The sequence below is a fragment of the Tachyglossus aculeatus genome, chromosome X4 (genome assembly GCF_015852505.1).
Source record: "Tachyglossus aculeatus isolate mTacAcu1 chromosome X4, mTacAcu1.pri, whole genome shotgun sequence".
Taxonomy (NCBI): Eukaryota; Metazoa; Chordata; class Mammalia; order Monotremata; family Tachyglossidae; genus Tachyglossus; species Tachyglossus aculeatus.
In genome coordinates, this window is record NC_052098.1 from 47116406 (window position 1) to 47133500 (window position 17095).

Below are 17095 nucleotides of genomic sequence, written 5' to 3' on the forward strand. Positions count from 1 at the left end.
ATAAAATAAATAGAATAGATATGTACAAGTAAAATAGAGTAACAAATATGTACAAATATATATATACATATATACAGGTGCTGTGGGGAAGGGAAGGAGGTAAGATGGGGGGATGGAGAGGGGGACGAAGGGGAGAGGAAGGAAGGGGCTCAGTCTGGGAAGGCCTCCTGGAGGAGGTGAGCTCTCAGTAGGGCCTTGAAGGGAGGAAGAGAGCTAGCTTGGCGGAGGGGCAGAGGGAGGGCATACCAGGCCCGGGGGAGGACGTGGGCCGGGGGTCGATGGCGGGACAGGTGAGAACGAGGTACAGTGAGGAGATTAGCAGCGGAGGAGCGGAGGGTGCGGGCTGGGCTGGAGAAGGAGAGAAGGGAGGTGATGTAGGAGGGGGCGAGGTGATGGACAGCCTTGAAGCCCAGGGTGAGGAGTTTCTGCCTGATGCGCAGATTGGTAGCCACTGGAGAGTTTTGAGGAGGGGAGTAATATGCCCAGAGCATTTCTGGACAAAGATAATCCGGGCAGCAGCATGAAGTGTGGATTGAAGTGGAGAGAGACATGAGGATGGGAGATCAGAGAGAAGGCTAATGCAGTAGTGCAGACGGGATAGGATGAGAGCTTGAATGAGCAGGGTTGCGGTATGGATGGAGAGGAAAGGGCGGATCTTGGCAATGTTGCGGAGCTGAGACCGGCAGGTTTTGGTGACGGCTTGGATGTGAGGGGTGAATGAGAGAGCGGAGTCGAGGATGACACCAAGGTTGCGGGCTTGTGAGACGGGAAGGATGGTAGTGCCGTCAACAGAGATGGGAAAGTCAGGGAGGGGGCAGGGTTTGGGAGGGAAGACAAGGAGTTCGGTCTTCGACATGTTGAGCTTTAGGTGGCGGGCAGACATCCAGATGGAGATGTCCTGAAGGCAGGAGGAGATGCGAGCCTGAGGAGAGGGGGAGAGAGCAGGGGCAGAGATGTAGATCTGGGTGTCATCAGCGTAGAGATGATAGTTGAAGCCGTGGGAGCGAATGAGGTCACCAAGGGAGTGCGTGTAGATCGAGAACAGAAGGGGACCAAGCACTGAACCTTGGGGAACCCCCACAGTAAGAGTATATACAAAAAGTGCGTATAAGTATATACACACTTTCCCCCCAGAAACCTGTAATAGTGGGTGGTATCCTCCTCTACCGTGATAATTTTGTGAACAAATGCAGAGGGGAGACATTTCCATCAGAGCAAGAGAAGACAGTAGCAGCATTTATTGAGCACCCACTAGCGCTCAGGAAATACAGAATAAAGTGATTACGCTTTCCCTGTTCACAAGGGGCTTGCACTGCAAGGAAGAAAAAATGGAGGAAAAAAAGGGTGGGTTGAAAATGATGAATCTTGAATTCATAGCTCTTATTTTTCAGTGAGCTTTCAGGTGATAATTATTATTATTATGGTATTTGCTAAGTACTTACTATGTGCCGGGCAGTGTACAAAGTGCTAGGGTAGATTCAAAATAATCAGGTTGGACAGTCTCTGACCCACATGGGGGGCTCACAATCTAGGCAGGAGGGAGAACAGGTATCTCACCCCCATTTTACAGATGAGGCAACTGGGGCATAGCCGGGAATAAAAACCTGGCCTTGACTCCCGGGCCTGTGCTTTTTTTCCCATTAGGCCATCTGCTTCTTGAAAACATCAGTTCTTATTTTATCTTCATAATATTCCCATGAGATTAAGTTGGAAAAGGCAACATTGTCCACATTCTACAGCTATGGAAATCGAGGCGCAAAGAAACTAAATGCCACTGATCTACTGGGTGACCTTAATAAATCAGTACTAATGGTGTTTTTTGAGTTCCCGGTGACAATACATTGTACTACACACTTAGGAAAGTACGACAGAAGCAAGATACACGTTCGTGCCCACGAAGAGCTCACGATCTCATGGAAATGATGACGCTTCAGATCATTTGACAATCAGCTAAGCGCTCGGGAGAACAATAAATCAGTGGCATTTAATGAACACTTACTGTGTGCAGAGCACTGTACTAAGCACTTGGGAGAGTACAATACAAGAGAGTTGGTAGATGTATTCCCTGCCCACAAGTCTAGAGGTGTACAATGAAATAGAGGAAGTAGACAATCCCCACCCTCAAGGAGCTTACAGTCTAGTGGGGGAGATGGACATTAAAATGAATAAATGACTCATAATGACAGCCTTTCTCTTGCACTACACTGCAGCTCAATGGCTGCTTCAATTTCCCAAGAGAGGCACACCAAGCAGATCAGCGTGGCTCAGTGGAAAGAGCGAGGTCGTGGGTTCTAATCCCGGCTCCGCCAACTGTCAGCTGTGTGACCTTGGGCATGTCACTTCACTTCTTTGGGCCTCAGTTACCTCATCTGTAAAATGGGGATTTACACCTCCCCATTTGAGGTGTAAATTTACACCTCCCCATGTGGGACAACCTAATCACCTTGTATCCCCCCCCAGCGCTTAGAACAGTGCTTGGCACATAGTAAGCACTTAACAAATGCCATCATCATGTTTTTGTTAGCCTATACCCCACCAGTGCCCAGATAACAGACTTGATGTCCAAACAAAAACCAGTTACCATGAAGGCAGAAAGTAGTCCTTGGAAGTCACTCTCTTTTTAACCTTTACCTCAACCCTCTCAGCCCTACAATCCTTGTTTTTGATGATCAAACAAAGAGACATGGCTGCTAAAGGAGAGGTGTAAAGACCAAAATGTACATCTTGACTTAGTTCTGGTAAGCAATTTTTTTTTGAAAAATTGGAACACCAATTTGAATAATGCCGCTTTAAACAAAGCAATCTTATTGGCTGTTGTTTTGGTGACAGTTGTTTTCCAAAAGTAGTGTAGAACAATGTCCCCTAAAGAATTATAGTGAATTAGAGATAGCTCAACTCTCTGATTTATTCCCACAGATATCTTCTTGGATTAGCTTTACTAAATACAACTCTAAGTTTCTGATAAGGCTACAAGCAATCTGAAAATATAAAAAACTGCTTTAAAGCGTGGTAGGTATCGTCTAAAAGTGAAATTTATATCCGAGTTGGAAATGACGATATTATTATAGTTAGAAAAATACACCCTTTGAAAACAATGTTACATTCAGGATTCCTGACTAGCGATTTAAATTAGCTATCTCCGCTCTAGTGGGAGGCTTTCCTCTAATGTACTGTTTTCAAGATGAGATTTTCGGGACGGAAATTCCCAAATTTAACCCCTAACCTTTTGGGGGGGCAGGCAGTTGAAAATGTAGTTTGTACACACGCCTAGAGATATGGTGTATGGTGTTTCTACCATATCTGCAAGATGATCCCTTGGCTAAAAGGGGAGCTATATTTAGAGTAACAGCTGGTAACATCAAGCACCCGGGCCAGAGGGTGACTTCTCGAAAGATAAAATAGTCCCACCAGTCCTACAACTCTCCCTCCACTCATTCCTACATCTACTTGGGGGGGAAAGGTACACTTTAGGCATTAAATCAATCAATCGTATTTATTGAGCGCTTACTGTGTGCAGAGCACTGTACTAAGCGCTTAAAACTACCATGGGTACACATTTTGCTCACCTGTTTACCCCTAGCCTGGTCCCCGGAAGAAAAACACTGAACACCTCCCCACTCTCTGGTTTAGAGCCTCCTTAATTTGACATTTAAGGTTTTTTCTGGCTTTAGACTCCCATCATCTATAGTCTTTTTCAAACACATGTGTTCTTGGATCCTTGAAGCAGTGTGGCTTGGTGGAAAGAGCACGGGCTTGGGAGTCAGAGGTCGTGGGTTCAAATCCCAGCTCCGCTACTTGTCAGCTGTGTGACTTTGGGCAAGTCACTTAACTTCTCTGTGCCGTAGTTACCTCATCTGTAAAATGGGGATTCAGGCCGTGAGCCCCACGTGGGACAACCTGATTACCCGGCATCTACCCCAGTGCTTAGAACAGTGCTTGGCACATAGTAAGCGCTTAACAAATACCGTAATAATTATTATTATGATTCCACATTATTCTTGCTCAGTGAACTGCCAAAAGGCTAGTAACAGGTTATTGGTGCAAACACAGGATAGCCTAGAGAAACCCTATGTTATCACAGAAGTCCAATGCACAAATATTGCTTCCTAATCAGCTTCTGATAAAGGAAAAAATACCTTAAAAAAAAATCACCAACTTGGAACCGGTATGATGAGTTAAACAGTTGCCTGAATTCATGAGTTTAAAACTTTCAAAGCACAGCCAGGAACGCTAAAAGCCGAACTGCCTTCACAATTTGAATCTCATTTTATTTGGCTGGTAAGGCTGAAGGAGGTGTACCTAAGTTACTATGCTTCTGTTAGATGGATACTATAGTAGAAGAAGCTTTTTTAGTGAGGAAAATATTTTGGGATAACCCAAGCTTGAGATAATTCAGATGATCTTGTACAGAAAAGAGAACGATCAGGAACAGCATCAATGGTCATAATACAGGCAAACAATAAATAATGCACCAGACCGTTTAAAAAACATATTTCAATTTTATTTCCGCCATATTTTGTCAAATTTCATGATCTATGAAAATCTAAGACGTTCAGTAAGAAATCCAATTTCTACACTATTTTTAGCCTTTAATTCTATCGTTGCACATTCCACGAGTGAAATCAGCTTCCTTCGTTTTACTACAGGAAATATCAAATCGTTCACAGCAGAGATGACTGGCTATCTGTGATGTTCACAATATGGTCTCTGGTCAGCCTGACACTATTGAAATTAGCAAACTTATCTTGCAAAACATTTTATTATTTCCCTTTTCATAGTAAATGATAGATGAAATAGACAATGAAAACGCTACAATGACACCAACATTCAAACCATTCAAAATAAATGACTACTATTAAAAAAAGTCTCAACACGGGGCGGCGGGAAGGGGCAGGGAGGGGAATAAATTCAGGCCTGGAGAGCACAGAACTGCTGGAATACAGCTAGGATGTGGTGGTCCAGTTCAGCAGTGAAAAGAAGGTTTTCCAGGGTCACCATATACTGCTGGATTATCTGATGATGCTGCCAACCAAGCAAACATAAGGGAAAAGAGGACGGTAAGAAAAACTGACTAGAAAAACTTTATGGCAAATAGGGCAATTTCCATCTACTCAAAATAAGACTGACCTGCAAGAAGATCTGCTGCAGTCTCTCTATACAGTTCTTGTACCAGGGCGTTATGACATTGGTTCCATCAGTTTCACAGCGCACCAAATGTTCTGTTAATATCATTATGAAACGCTGGAAATGCGGAACAAAGTTAATGCAACACTGAGTACATATGCCCCACCAGGCATGGAAAAATTCTTACACTCAATAAGCTGCAATATGTATTTATCCACGGCAAAGACAGGCCAAATTCCGGCTTCCCAGAAAATGCAGCAATTGAGATTGGCATTTCTAGTTTCTATAATCACACATTTTACCAGTTCTGACTTCAAACACCATTACAGGGATAGAAACATCAGTTGAGTTGGGAACTAGCACAGCTCCTTTCCAATTTTCAGGATCCAAGTTCTAAAAAAAGTTACCTGAAATATGACAAGAAAAAGATTCTTCTGTTCACTCTGAGCCGACTCCACTTTCTCCTGAAGGCGCTCTATCTGCTCCTCCAGCGGTCCATCTTCCCTGTCGCGACTTCTGTCATTATCATTGACATCATTATCACTGTCTCGCTGCAGGAAACAAAGGACCAATGAGACACACAACCACCCGAGTCCGCTGTGGGGAAATACCGTTAAAACATTACATACACGTTTGTGTTGCCTTGCAAGTTTCTCTTTAGTCTCCTCCAACTCTTTCTGGATCTTCACCACGTGCTTGTTCATCTTACGAATTGTGGAGTGTAAGATTTCCCAAATGAACAACCTAAAAACGAAGAGGCTTTGGCTGAGTGCGCTGCTTTGAGGTTCAAAACCGACCAAACCTACGTGCGAGAGTAAGCTGATTTCGGATATGCTTATTGATTGCAAAGCAACAGATTTCTTGAGTGCTTGGGCGCAGAGCACCGTACTAAGGATGTTATTTAACGCTCTTTTTTTAAAGAAAAAATCAAAATCTAGGTGAAAACCAGAAGGATTTACTTTCAAAGATAGCCAATACTGTACTGAGTGTTTGGTGCCATACCAGGGTTGCAATTCGTTCGTTCATTCAATTCAGTAGTATTTATTGAGCGCTTACTGTGTGCAGAGCACTGTACTAAGCGCTTGGGAAGTACAAGTTGGCAACATATAGAGACAGTCCCTACCCAACAACGGGCTCACAGTCTAGACAATTGACACAGTAATTGACACAGTAATAATGATGGTACTTGTTAAGCGCTTACTATGAGCCAAGCAATGTACTAAGCGCTGGGCTGGATACAGGCTAATCGAGTTGGACACAGTGCCTGTTCCACAGGGGGCTCACAGTCTCAATCCCCATTTTACAGATGAGGGAACTCTGATCGAGTTGGACACAGTGCCTGTTCCACAGGGGGCTCACAGTCTCAATCCCCATTTTACGGATCAGGGAACTGAGGCGCAGAGAAGGGAAGTGACTTGCCCAAAGGTCACACAGCAGACAGGCGGCAGAGCCAGGATTAGAACCCATGACCGTCTGACTCCCGGGCCCGTGCTCTATCCACTAAGCCATGCGCTTCTCACACGCTTACACATACGTGGGACCAGTGAATGAGAATGATAACTGGGGCATTTGTTAAATCCTTACTTACTGTGTGCCCGGCGCTAAGTGCTGGGGGTAGACAGATACCCATCGGTTTGGACAGTCTCTGTCCCACAGGGTGCTCACGGTCCAAATGGGAGGGAAAACAGGTGGGACCAGTGAATAAGAATAATAACTGGGGCATTTGTTAAATCCTTACTTACTGTGTGCCCGGCGCCAAGTGCTGGGGGTAGACAGATACCCATCGGTTTGGCCAGTCTCTGTCCCACACGGTGCTCACGGTCCAAATGGGAGGGAAAACAGGTAACTGAACCCCTACTTTCCAGAGGAGCCAGCCCTGTCCCCTTCAGAGGCCCTTCTCATGGCTATCTATTTTCCGGAGGCAGAAGGATACACTGCCACCCTTTCAGGCGCTCCACCCATGGCTACTGAAACTCTCCAAACGGGTAAGTAGCTTCAGAAATGAGCGGGTGATTTGCGGCTCTTTGGGGCATTACTCTAGCTGCTTCTTCAATCCTGCCTTGATAACCAGGATATTGACTTACACTGCAGAGAGAGACAGTGCCTCACTTTTGAACAGTGCTTTGCACATAGTAAGCGCTTAATAAATGCCATTATTACTATTGTTATTATTTTGAAGCCACTCTTAATGACTCATTTGCGGAATCTGTGAAACAGTGCAAGAAGCTACGCTCTTCGTTACCTTGTAAAATCACGTGAGAGTTCGGAAGAGAAGATCCAGTTTGCTACTGCAGCACAGTCAACTATCTGTGTCCGAATCATCTTATCCACCAGTACAGCGATCATCTGAGAAGAAAGAAGGGTGCCTAGGGCCTGAGTTTAATTCCATCACCAAATATGTACGAGGCAAAAGTGAAGCCATCAAAGCAATTAACAGTGAACTCCGTCAATGGCAGTATTAAAAAATGGCAGCCGTCCCACCTCCACCAGGAGGGTACTGAACATTCAAATCTTGCTACTTTGTCCATTCATTCACTCATTCATTCAATCGTATTTATTGAGCACTTACTGTGTGCAAAGCACTGTACTAAGTGCTTGGGAGAGTACAATATAACAATAAACAGAGAACTTTGCACGGTTCTCCTCTTTCCCAAACTTGGATCATGGGTTGGAACTGTATCGGCTTCCAATTGAGGTGCGGCAGGGGTCCGGGCCCGGAAGGGGAAGTGGGAAATCTGCGGAGGAAATGCATTTCCCAAGAGACAAGGACCTACGCTCTGTGGTGGTCACTAGAGGTTGACCCTACAACCGGAGTATGGCAAGAGACAGAAAAACCATGAGAATAGAAGATTTTGGAGAAACCATGGGATAGCGCTTTTGGAGAAAGGAAGCCACCAATTAAAAGATCAGTATTAAAATCAGGTCCGCCCCAATCCCAAAACTATAGGAGCAGGAAGATTCCCATCCTAGCTAAGGTGACTGTTAAATTAGCAGCGTCTCGGGACAAACGGTAAGACTCATGCCGTTAACCGGGAAACTTTTTTAAATTTACATAAGCAGGCAGCTGTGAGCTAAAGAGGAGTGCAGGGGGGAAAGTGGCTCTACAAAAAGATAATCTGCATTAGGCGCCAGGCAACTGCCGGTTGAACCCCAACTAGACCACCAAGGAGAACCAATCAGAGGGTTTGGGCAAAGCGGGGGTCCCCTTTTAAACTGTGGGAAGCGAGGTAAAAACGCAGCCGCCAAAATGCGATCTTTTGGATTCAGACGGTGAGTCGGACCTCCCCTGGAGACCTTAAGCCGAGGGACCAGAGCACATCCATGAGGAACTCAAGCTTGAGGGTGTGGTGAACCGAAGGCGGGCTGACCAGTTGACCTCAAGCTGACCAACTCCAGGGCCCCTCGAAGAAAGCTAAGGAGGGACCTGGAGAGACAGGAAGACCAAAAGCCTCCTCCCTCCGCCCCCCACTTATGAGAGAAATGTCACCCTTCAAGTGCGCTTTTTTTTTTAAAAGTGAAAAACCAGCTTCCATACTAACCTGGTCATCCATTTGGTAGTGGATAGAGGGGTGGGACCCGAGTTCCAGAGGGACACGTTACTGAGATGGGAGAGAAGCTTGAGATCTCTCGAGCTGAGCTGACAGCCTCAGTCCTGGGAAGCCATCTGGCCGGTTATACTCTTCCCGATCCACTTGCCGTAAAGGGAATTTGATTGCAGAAGTCAAGTGGCAGTGGTGGTTAAAGGGGATAACAGGGGGTTCACTTGGGGAAGAACCCCTACGATTACCCCATCCTGCGAAGGGACGAACCCCATGTGTTCGGAAGTAACTTCAGGCAGCTGAGCCCTCTTCGAAGTGCCCCTTGGGGTTCCTTCTGGCTGAGTGAGGGCAAAGGAAGGGGTGGGGGGGGTAACCTTAAGCATCACAACTTGTCACAGTCACCTTGGAATGCGAGCCAGAGAGGGCGTTCCCTGGAATTTTCTGTCTGTCTAGCTGTCTCTGGTTGTTGGCTGTTGGCTGATGCCTGCTGTGATGCTGAAGACCCCCGGGACACTGTTTATATATCTATATCTACACTGATAGATATAGATTTATAGACACACACGCATGTTGTTCGTAGCGTTAAAGAACAGTTTAAGTGTTAGTGGAGGGTGTGACAAATACTTGTGTACTGTAACGGAGTTCATTTCTATTCTGCTTCTCCTTTTACTACTATATTTAGCTGTTGGGGAAGGGAACTGGGGAACGTTCTTCCGACAACGTGAGCCTGCTGTGATAACGGTGTCGGAAGAAAGTTTGGGGGCATGCGCACAGTACAGGAAACAGTGAGTACTAGAAAGCAGGTTTTCCTTAACGCGAGGTTTTGCGATCACAAACACCTGTGTTATAGGAGAACTAAGTGTACTTACCTCCTGGTATGGTATTAGTTAGTTAATATTGGCCAAGGGACACAATGCACTATCGCTCTACTGGCTACCAACCCGTGAAATTCCCCCGAGTGCATGCGTGTGACTGAGAAGACCAAGGCGGGATCCATAGTCTCAACCAGCGTTCACGGAGAAAGACTGCCTCTTGCAGTTCTGAGCCGTTTTGTTGTTTGAAGCAGCTGGTGCTGTTTTGGCTCTTGCTTCCTTGTCTCTCAACTCTCACGGAGCTTCTGCTCAAAAAGAGCCACTCCTATCTCGACTACAACGCACCGTGCGGGTCTGCCCGGGACACCGGGATGCAAAGCTGCAGGAGACCGAGTTCTACTGTATCCTTAAATGTTTCCTCGGTCCTCGCTGCTTTCGGTTTCTCAATTTCTTCTCCCCACAGAGTAGTCACTTGGGCATCTCCTACCGCCCTCCATTCTCTGCACAGCTCCACGTCGGGCACAACGCTGAGGCTCGGAGTCTGACTTCATTCTAGGACTTCGTTCTCGGCGACCCTGGCTCGCCGCCTGATGTTGAGCGCAGCACGTTTCAGTGATACTGTTGGAACTACAAAAAGAGCGGGATGGGGCATCAGCGGGGAGCCTGGGTCCCATGCGGACAGCACAACAGCTTTGTCGGCCTCTTTTGGGTCACGACCCAGGTGTCCGTACGCCTCACTCCTGAATTCTGGGGTGCCATGGTGTGCTGTTGGTGCAGTAGACGTTTTGCTGCAGGTAGACTTTTTATCCCAGAGTCATACGGCCTTGGCAACTTCACCCGGTCATGACCAATGTCTCGACAGCGGCCTGGAATATAGTATCGAGGGGAAGGGCCCGTTTGTGGTTTACACTGGGGATGGTGGCTTGAGCTTCCTGCTCCAGTGGGGCTGCCGAGATACTACGGCAGCGCTTCTTGCCGACGTCTTCGTTCTCCGGCAGCTGAACTTCCAGCTACCGTGGCGGTTTGGAGGCCACTTTGGACACAATGGAAGTAGTCAGTGTGAGAGTTTGGAACGTATCACACGATGGTCCGCCCATAATTCTGTTCCACGCATGGCTGCTGTGATCCGAACATCCTTGAGGTCCCTCTGTCACACTGAAATATAGCAATGCACTACAGGCTGAACAGGACAATCAAAAGATGCTGGCTCTGCTCTTCCGCAGCTTAAAATAACAAGTTCCACAGCCCTGACTACTAGTGAAATTTAAAGGCAGAGCCTATTGCGCAGGGCCCAACCTACTTTTATATTTAAATCATTGTTCCTTAAACCATATCTAGAGCCCTAAGACTTCTAAAATTGATCTTACCTGTGGATGATTCCTCCAGACCTCAAACATAACTCTGAGAACATGCAATTTTCCCTCATCACTTTCAGCAAGGGTTTTGAAGACTTCGTGAAACCTTGTAATAAATATAAATATCAATTAGTGGCTGTTCAGGGGTCTCAGAGCACCTCTTTTGGGCTACAAAATTTTGATGTGCAAGATGCACTCAATACCACACCCTTTGGGTGCATTTTAGGGAAAAGGTGAAGACAACCATTAGGAGAGTCTCTGATAGCAAAATGATCTTGAAACTAAAAACGTTTAGTTTGCTCAACGAATTTTGATGGTTGTATTTAAGGTGGCACTGAGATTACACATATATATATTTATGTATGTACACATATATGTATATATATCTATCTATATAGATATAGATATATATATAGGTATAAATTTTAGGGTGTCTTTAGTAGTTTTTTTTTTTTACAGTGTTTGTTAAGCACTTACTATGTGCCAAACACTGTTCTAAGTGCTGGGGTAGATAAAAGGTAATCAAGTCGTCCCAAGTGGGGCTCCCAGTCTTCATCCCCATTTTCCAGGTGAGGTAACTGAGGCACAGAAAAGTTGAGTGACTTGCTCAAGGTTACACAGCAGACAAGTGATAGAGCTGGGATTAGAACCCACGTCCTCTGACTCCCGAGCCCGTGCTCTTTCCATTAAGCCACGCCGCTTCTACCGATGGCTACTTCTAGCCATTAGTACTAAACAGACACCCTAAAATTTATCCAATCTGGTTAATTTAACAGACTTCTTTTTTTTACAGTGAGCATGCAAACTTAAAGGAGCTCTACATTTCTATAAGTAGTTTCTCAGAAAGGGGGACCGACTGATTCAAACTATGACCATGTATTCTCCTGATAATTCGAACAGAATGCATTTTTAACCTAATTCTCTTCTTCCGAGAACTGAATATCTCCTCTTCCTTCCTAGACCTACTCGCTTCCCACCTGTCAACACCACCACCACCACCTGCCCAGGCCCGGAAGCGTGCAACTTCGGCCCCATTATTAACTCCCGTCTTTTGCGCTCACATTCAATCCGACTGCTGAATCTTGCTGGTTCTCCCTCCATAACATTTCAGAGGTTCACCCCTTCTTTTCCACCCCAGCACTTACTACTCCGGTCAAATCACAGTTTAGACTCCCGTATCAGCCTCCTTGCAAGTCTCCCTGCCTCCAACCTCTGGCCCTTCAGGCCATAGCTTCACTCCACGTGTTTCGTCAGCATACGCCACTCCGCTCCTCAAAGATCTCCAGCGACTATCTAGTTCTCTCTGCACCAAGCAGAAACTCCTTCCCACTGGCTTCATGGCTCTCCACCAGACTTCACCATGCCACACACTGGCTCTCTTCACCTGTTTCACCACAGCTCACACACTTCGCTCCTCCAGCCCGAAGCTCCCCGCCCTCTAGTCCTGAAATCTGCCAGACCACAGTTCTCCCCATTTTCAAGCCTCTCCTCCACCCCCCTGGGCAAAAAACCCCACCTCCTCCAGGTGATTTAGACTACCCTATTTGCAGCACCCAAAAGCTCAGCCTTAGCACTTATGTATTTCGTCGCTATGCTAGTCTTAGGACTAATGCACATTCTAATTTCCTTGCATTTTTATTCAGCTAATTCCTACTGATATATTTGTACTGCTTTCTACGACATACCGATCGATTCCAAGAATATCTAGCTGTTAATGCATGAATATGGGGGGGTAAAGTAGCAAAAATGTAAGACGCCTCAATAATAATAATAATAAAAATAATGGCGGCATTTGTTAAGCGCTTACTATGTGCAAAGCACTGTTCTAATCGCTGGGGGGATACAAGGTGATTAGGTTGTCCCACGTGGGGCTCACAGTCTTAATCCCCATTTTACAGATGAGGTAACTGAGGCTCAGAGAAGTGATTTGCCCAAGGTCACGCAGCAGACACGTGGTGGAGCCGGGATTAGAACCCATGACCTCTGACTCCCAAGCCCGGGCTCTTTCCACTGAGCCACGCTGCATGCAATACCCATGGTTAAGTAAATAATTTTAAGTTAAATCCTAAAGCAAGCAGGATAAATACATAAGGCATCCTGCTTAGCCTGCCTAAGGCCAAGGCCATTGAGGACTCTCCCCCTTCTAAAGCGATCAGCAAAAATAAGGCTTATCTTGACAACTTGTACGCTTTTCGGATTTCTGGGCACTGTGGCTTGCGCTACGGGAGGGAACTGAAACTGGAAGAAAAATGATTACTTTCTGGGCAAAATTAAGAGGGTGGGGTGTGAACAAACTGCTATATATTAATAAAGTCTCCACACGCTGAACAGTTTAGTTGTCCTTAGTGCTTGAAGGCAACATTACTGAAGACCAAATTCACCCGTTTGGTGAAAGTGGATTTCACTTGTTTGTGCTATTTGCAGCTACGGTAAACAGAAACCTAGTGAAAAGGGGTTGGCGCAAGGCAGGAAACCTTAGAATGGTGATCTGCAAATATTTTAAATGAACGAGCAATACTAAAGGGGACTACCTTCAAATGTCTATCTAAATTGAAGCAATAAGGGTGTGTTTAGTAGACAGATGATCGTTAAATGCACTTCTACATGGCGTCTTCAATCTCAGTGATGTCCTCCCCACCCGGTTAACCCCATATTCACCAGCAAGCCTAATAGAGCCACTCTTCTATGATGAGGTGACAGGTGAGTGGCACTGATTTTCTAAAAACTGCACGGCAAGGTTTTGCAACTTTAAAAATGTCACAGACACTTCAGACACCTGGCCTCTTTGGTCCAAGGAGCACCAGTCTGGTCATAGTGTCTGGGAAATAACCCACATAGTCCATCTTGGAACTTGTATGTGGGAACAGGGAAACAACCTTATGGCTCCTGAAAATAAGACACGTGAGTTTTCATACTTAGCACAGAAGCCCAGCCCCCTTCATTACCTCAGACTACAATCAGTCTTACATGACGTTAACCTGGAGGGAACAATGCTAGTGGGCCCCTCTACACTGGTAACTGGGATCCTGTGCAACAACAAAAAAAAGCAAAATCCAGTCATACCCAAGAGATTTCTTGCACTTACTTTGCAAGAGCACTGAAGGAATGGCTGAAGGACTTGGCTGCCAAGTGAAGCAGAGTCTGTACAAAGACCTCTATTTTCAATGGGTTAAAGCTGAATCCTTCATCTGAAAAATGTTACACAGCAAAAGAGTAAGTACATCCTGCATTTTAAAGGCCCGAGGCCCATGAAAAGCCCTAGGCCTCCTGCTGCTTCTGATGGCGATGTATTCAAAGGCCCGTTTCACTTCACCAACTAAATCCAACTTCATTTAAACCTCATACTAAATACCAACATGAGGAAGTTGAGCAAAGAGGCAGTCATCATCCATTTTCAAAAGATCTGGCTAGCATCAAAATCTTCAGTCCCAAGTAGGAAACGTCACTCCTACAATCCTTTTGGCCACAGATTTCCAGATCCTCAAAACCAGCCATTTCCCAAAGAGTACAAATTTCACAGCAGTGCCCGGAGGAGAGCGCCCTGAAGTCTGTGGGTTGCCTGCTCTTGCCATGCAACCAATTCCTTTATCCAACTGAAGCTCTAAGATTTTCAAAGGATAAGCCAAAAGTCATAAGGGTACATATGAATATCGGTGTGATGAATATTTTCAATGCTGTTTTATTCAGACCTACTTTACAAAGATACTATTTCACAAACAAGGGAACAAATGTGCACTGTTGCACATGAAAACCTAACCAAAGAGCTAATAGAATGCAAAACTTATCAGATCATAACTGCATCCTTTAAAACTACGATAAGGAGTCGGCTCACCTAAAAAGCACAATCTAAAGTATTACTTTCTTCTCCTAATTATGAGAATTCCTTACCATCATCATCATCCTGATTAGGATTCGGCACATCTTTTAAAATGCTGAAGATTTCATCGTTAGTTGCCTTGCTTTTAAAGGCAACAGCTAAACAGAGGGCCACAGAATGTCCAGGGAGAGAATCTAATCACAGGGGGGAGAAAAAAAAAACAAACAAACGTGTTTGAGAGACATTCATAGAAATCGGTTCAAAGAAACATTTGGAGGTCTGAGAGGGACAAGGAGACGGCTGGGGCAGGTCAGAAGTAATGAAAATGAAGTCCTGACATATACATATATATGTCAGGACTTCATTTTCATATATATATATATATATGGAGAGGGAGGGAGAGAGACAGAGAAATGTGTGAGAAAGGAAGGGGGAGAAGGAGAGGGTGAAAGGAAAAAGGAAGAGTCATCTGAGCCATGAGGCGAGCAAGCAGAGGGGTAAGGGAGACTTGATAGGCAGAAAGGACAGGCAAGAGGGTCATATGCTGAAAGTGACAAGGGGCAGAGGAGAAGGGCTCCAAGACAATGAAAGGAAGAGAAGACAGGAAGAACAAAGAATGTGATAAAGGCGTACAAGGCCAAGAAAGGCGACACAGAACATTGAGTAAAAGAGTGAAGAGGCACCATAGTGTAGAAGTAGAGACAAGATACCGAGATGGGGACAAAGGAGAAGAGAAGCAACGTGGCCTAGTGGAAAGAGTACGGGCCTAGGAATCAGAAAGACCTGTGTCCTGTGTTCCAGGAAGCTCTGCCACATGTCTGCTGTGTGACCCTGGGCAAGTCACTTCACTTCTCTGTGCTTCAGTGACCTCATCTGTAAAATGGGGATCAAGACTGTGAGAGCCCCATGGGGAACAGGAACTGTGCCCCAAGTGATTCCCTTGTATCTACCCTAGTGGTTAGCACAGTGTTTGGCACTCAGTAAGTCCTTAACAATTACCACAGTTATTAGGTTGAAGGAAAGAGGAAACACAGACAGGCCAATAGAAGAGGAACATAAGACAGGAGGAAGGGAATGAATGAATGAATCAATCAATGGTATATGCTGAGTGCTTACTGTGTGCACAGCAGTGCACTTAAGCGCTTGGGAGAGTACAGTACAACAGAGTTGGTAAAAATGTTCCCTGCCCACAATGAGCTTACATTCTAGAGGACCTAGAGGGAAGACAGGAAGGGAAAAGGGCAGGACAACTTGCCTAACAGGAGACACCTAAAATGAGTAAAGGACAGGCAGTTATGAGCTGAATACCATTTAATGTCATACAGTATATATAGTAAGAGCTGAATAAATGTATATCCTAATCAAAGAAAAGAAGATGATAGAGTCAATTACCCAGCCAACTGCATCATCCAAGACCGAGGAGTTTACATGCCCGACATTATGAGGAGGACTTTCATGATTAGAAAAAACCAGATAAGGTATCAAAATGATGGCAGGGAGGGGAAAAAAGGACCGAGTGACAAAATGAAATATAAAAAGTACACAAAAAATATAAAAATATAATATACAAAATTGAACTTTAATCTTATGAAATCATAAAACAGTATACTCACTGCTACTTTCATCTCCATATTTGTAAATGCACGTTGGGTTTGCAGGACTCAGAGTAGAAAATGTAGAAGGAACAATGTCTAATATACGCTGATGGTAAGAAAGCCTAAAACACCACAAAAAATGTAGCATTAGGAGAGTGTTTTGATTTTCAATTGTTTCCTTGTATTCACCATCCTCCCCCTCCCATCCCCTTACTGTGGGGGTTCCTCAAGGTTCAGTGCTTGGTCCCCTTCTGTTCTCGATCTACACTCCCTTGGTGACCTCATAAGCTCCCACGGCTTCAACTATCATCTCTACGCTGCTGACACCCAAATCTACATCTCTGCCCCATCTCTCTCCCCCTCCCTCCAGGCTCGCATCTCCTCCTGCCTTCAGGACATCTCCATCTGGATGTCTGCCCGCCACCTAAAACTCAACATGTCCAAGACTGAACTCCTTGTCTTCCCTCCCAAACCCTGCCCTCTCCCTGACTTTCCCATCTCTGTTGACGGCACTACCATCCTTCCCGTCTCACAAGCCCGCAACCTTGGTGTCATCCTTGACTCCGCTCTCTCGTTCACCCCTCACATCCAAGCTGTCACCAAAGCCTGCTGGTCTCAGCACCGCAACATTGCCAAGATCCGCCCTTTCCTCTCCATCCGAACCGCTACCCTGCTCGTTCAATCTCTCATCCTATCCCGTCTGGACTACTGTATCAGCCTCCTCTCCAATCTCCCATCCTCTTGTCTCTCCCCACTTCAATCCATACTTCACGCCGCTGCCCGGATTGTCTTTGTCCAGAAACGCTCTGGGCATGTTACTCCCCTCCTTAAAAATCTCCAGTGGCTACCAATC

General features: G+C 45.6%; 1 protein-coding gene across 1 annotated transcript in view; it reads right to left on the bottom strand.

Annotated features, from left to right (window-relative positions):
- Nucleotides 1-4476: 4476 nt before the first annotated feature.
- Nucleotides 4477-17095, bottom strand: part of NCBP1 (nuclear cap binding protein subunit 1) — a 59672-nt gene continuing 47053 nt past the window's right edge. The window contains exons 15-23 of the mRNA XM_038769498.1: nt 16261-16364; nt 14719-14841; nt 13916-14018; nt 10843-10936; nt 7367-7470; nt 5754-5868; nt 5532-5675; nt 5128-5241; nt 4477-5022 (exon numbers count right to left, since the gene is read on the bottom strand). Coding sequence (XP_038625426.1) covers nt 4909-5022; nt 5128-5241; nt 5532-5675; nt 5754-5868; nt 7367-7470; nt 10843-10936; nt 13916-14018; nt 14719-14841; nt 16261-16364 — 1015 coding nt within the window. The 3' untranslated portion in view covers nt 4477-4908. The remainder of the gene's footprint in view (nt 5023-5127; nt 5242-5531; nt 5676-5753; nt 5869-7366; nt 7471-10842; nt 10937-13915; nt 14019-14718; nt 14842-16260; nt 16365-17095) is intronic.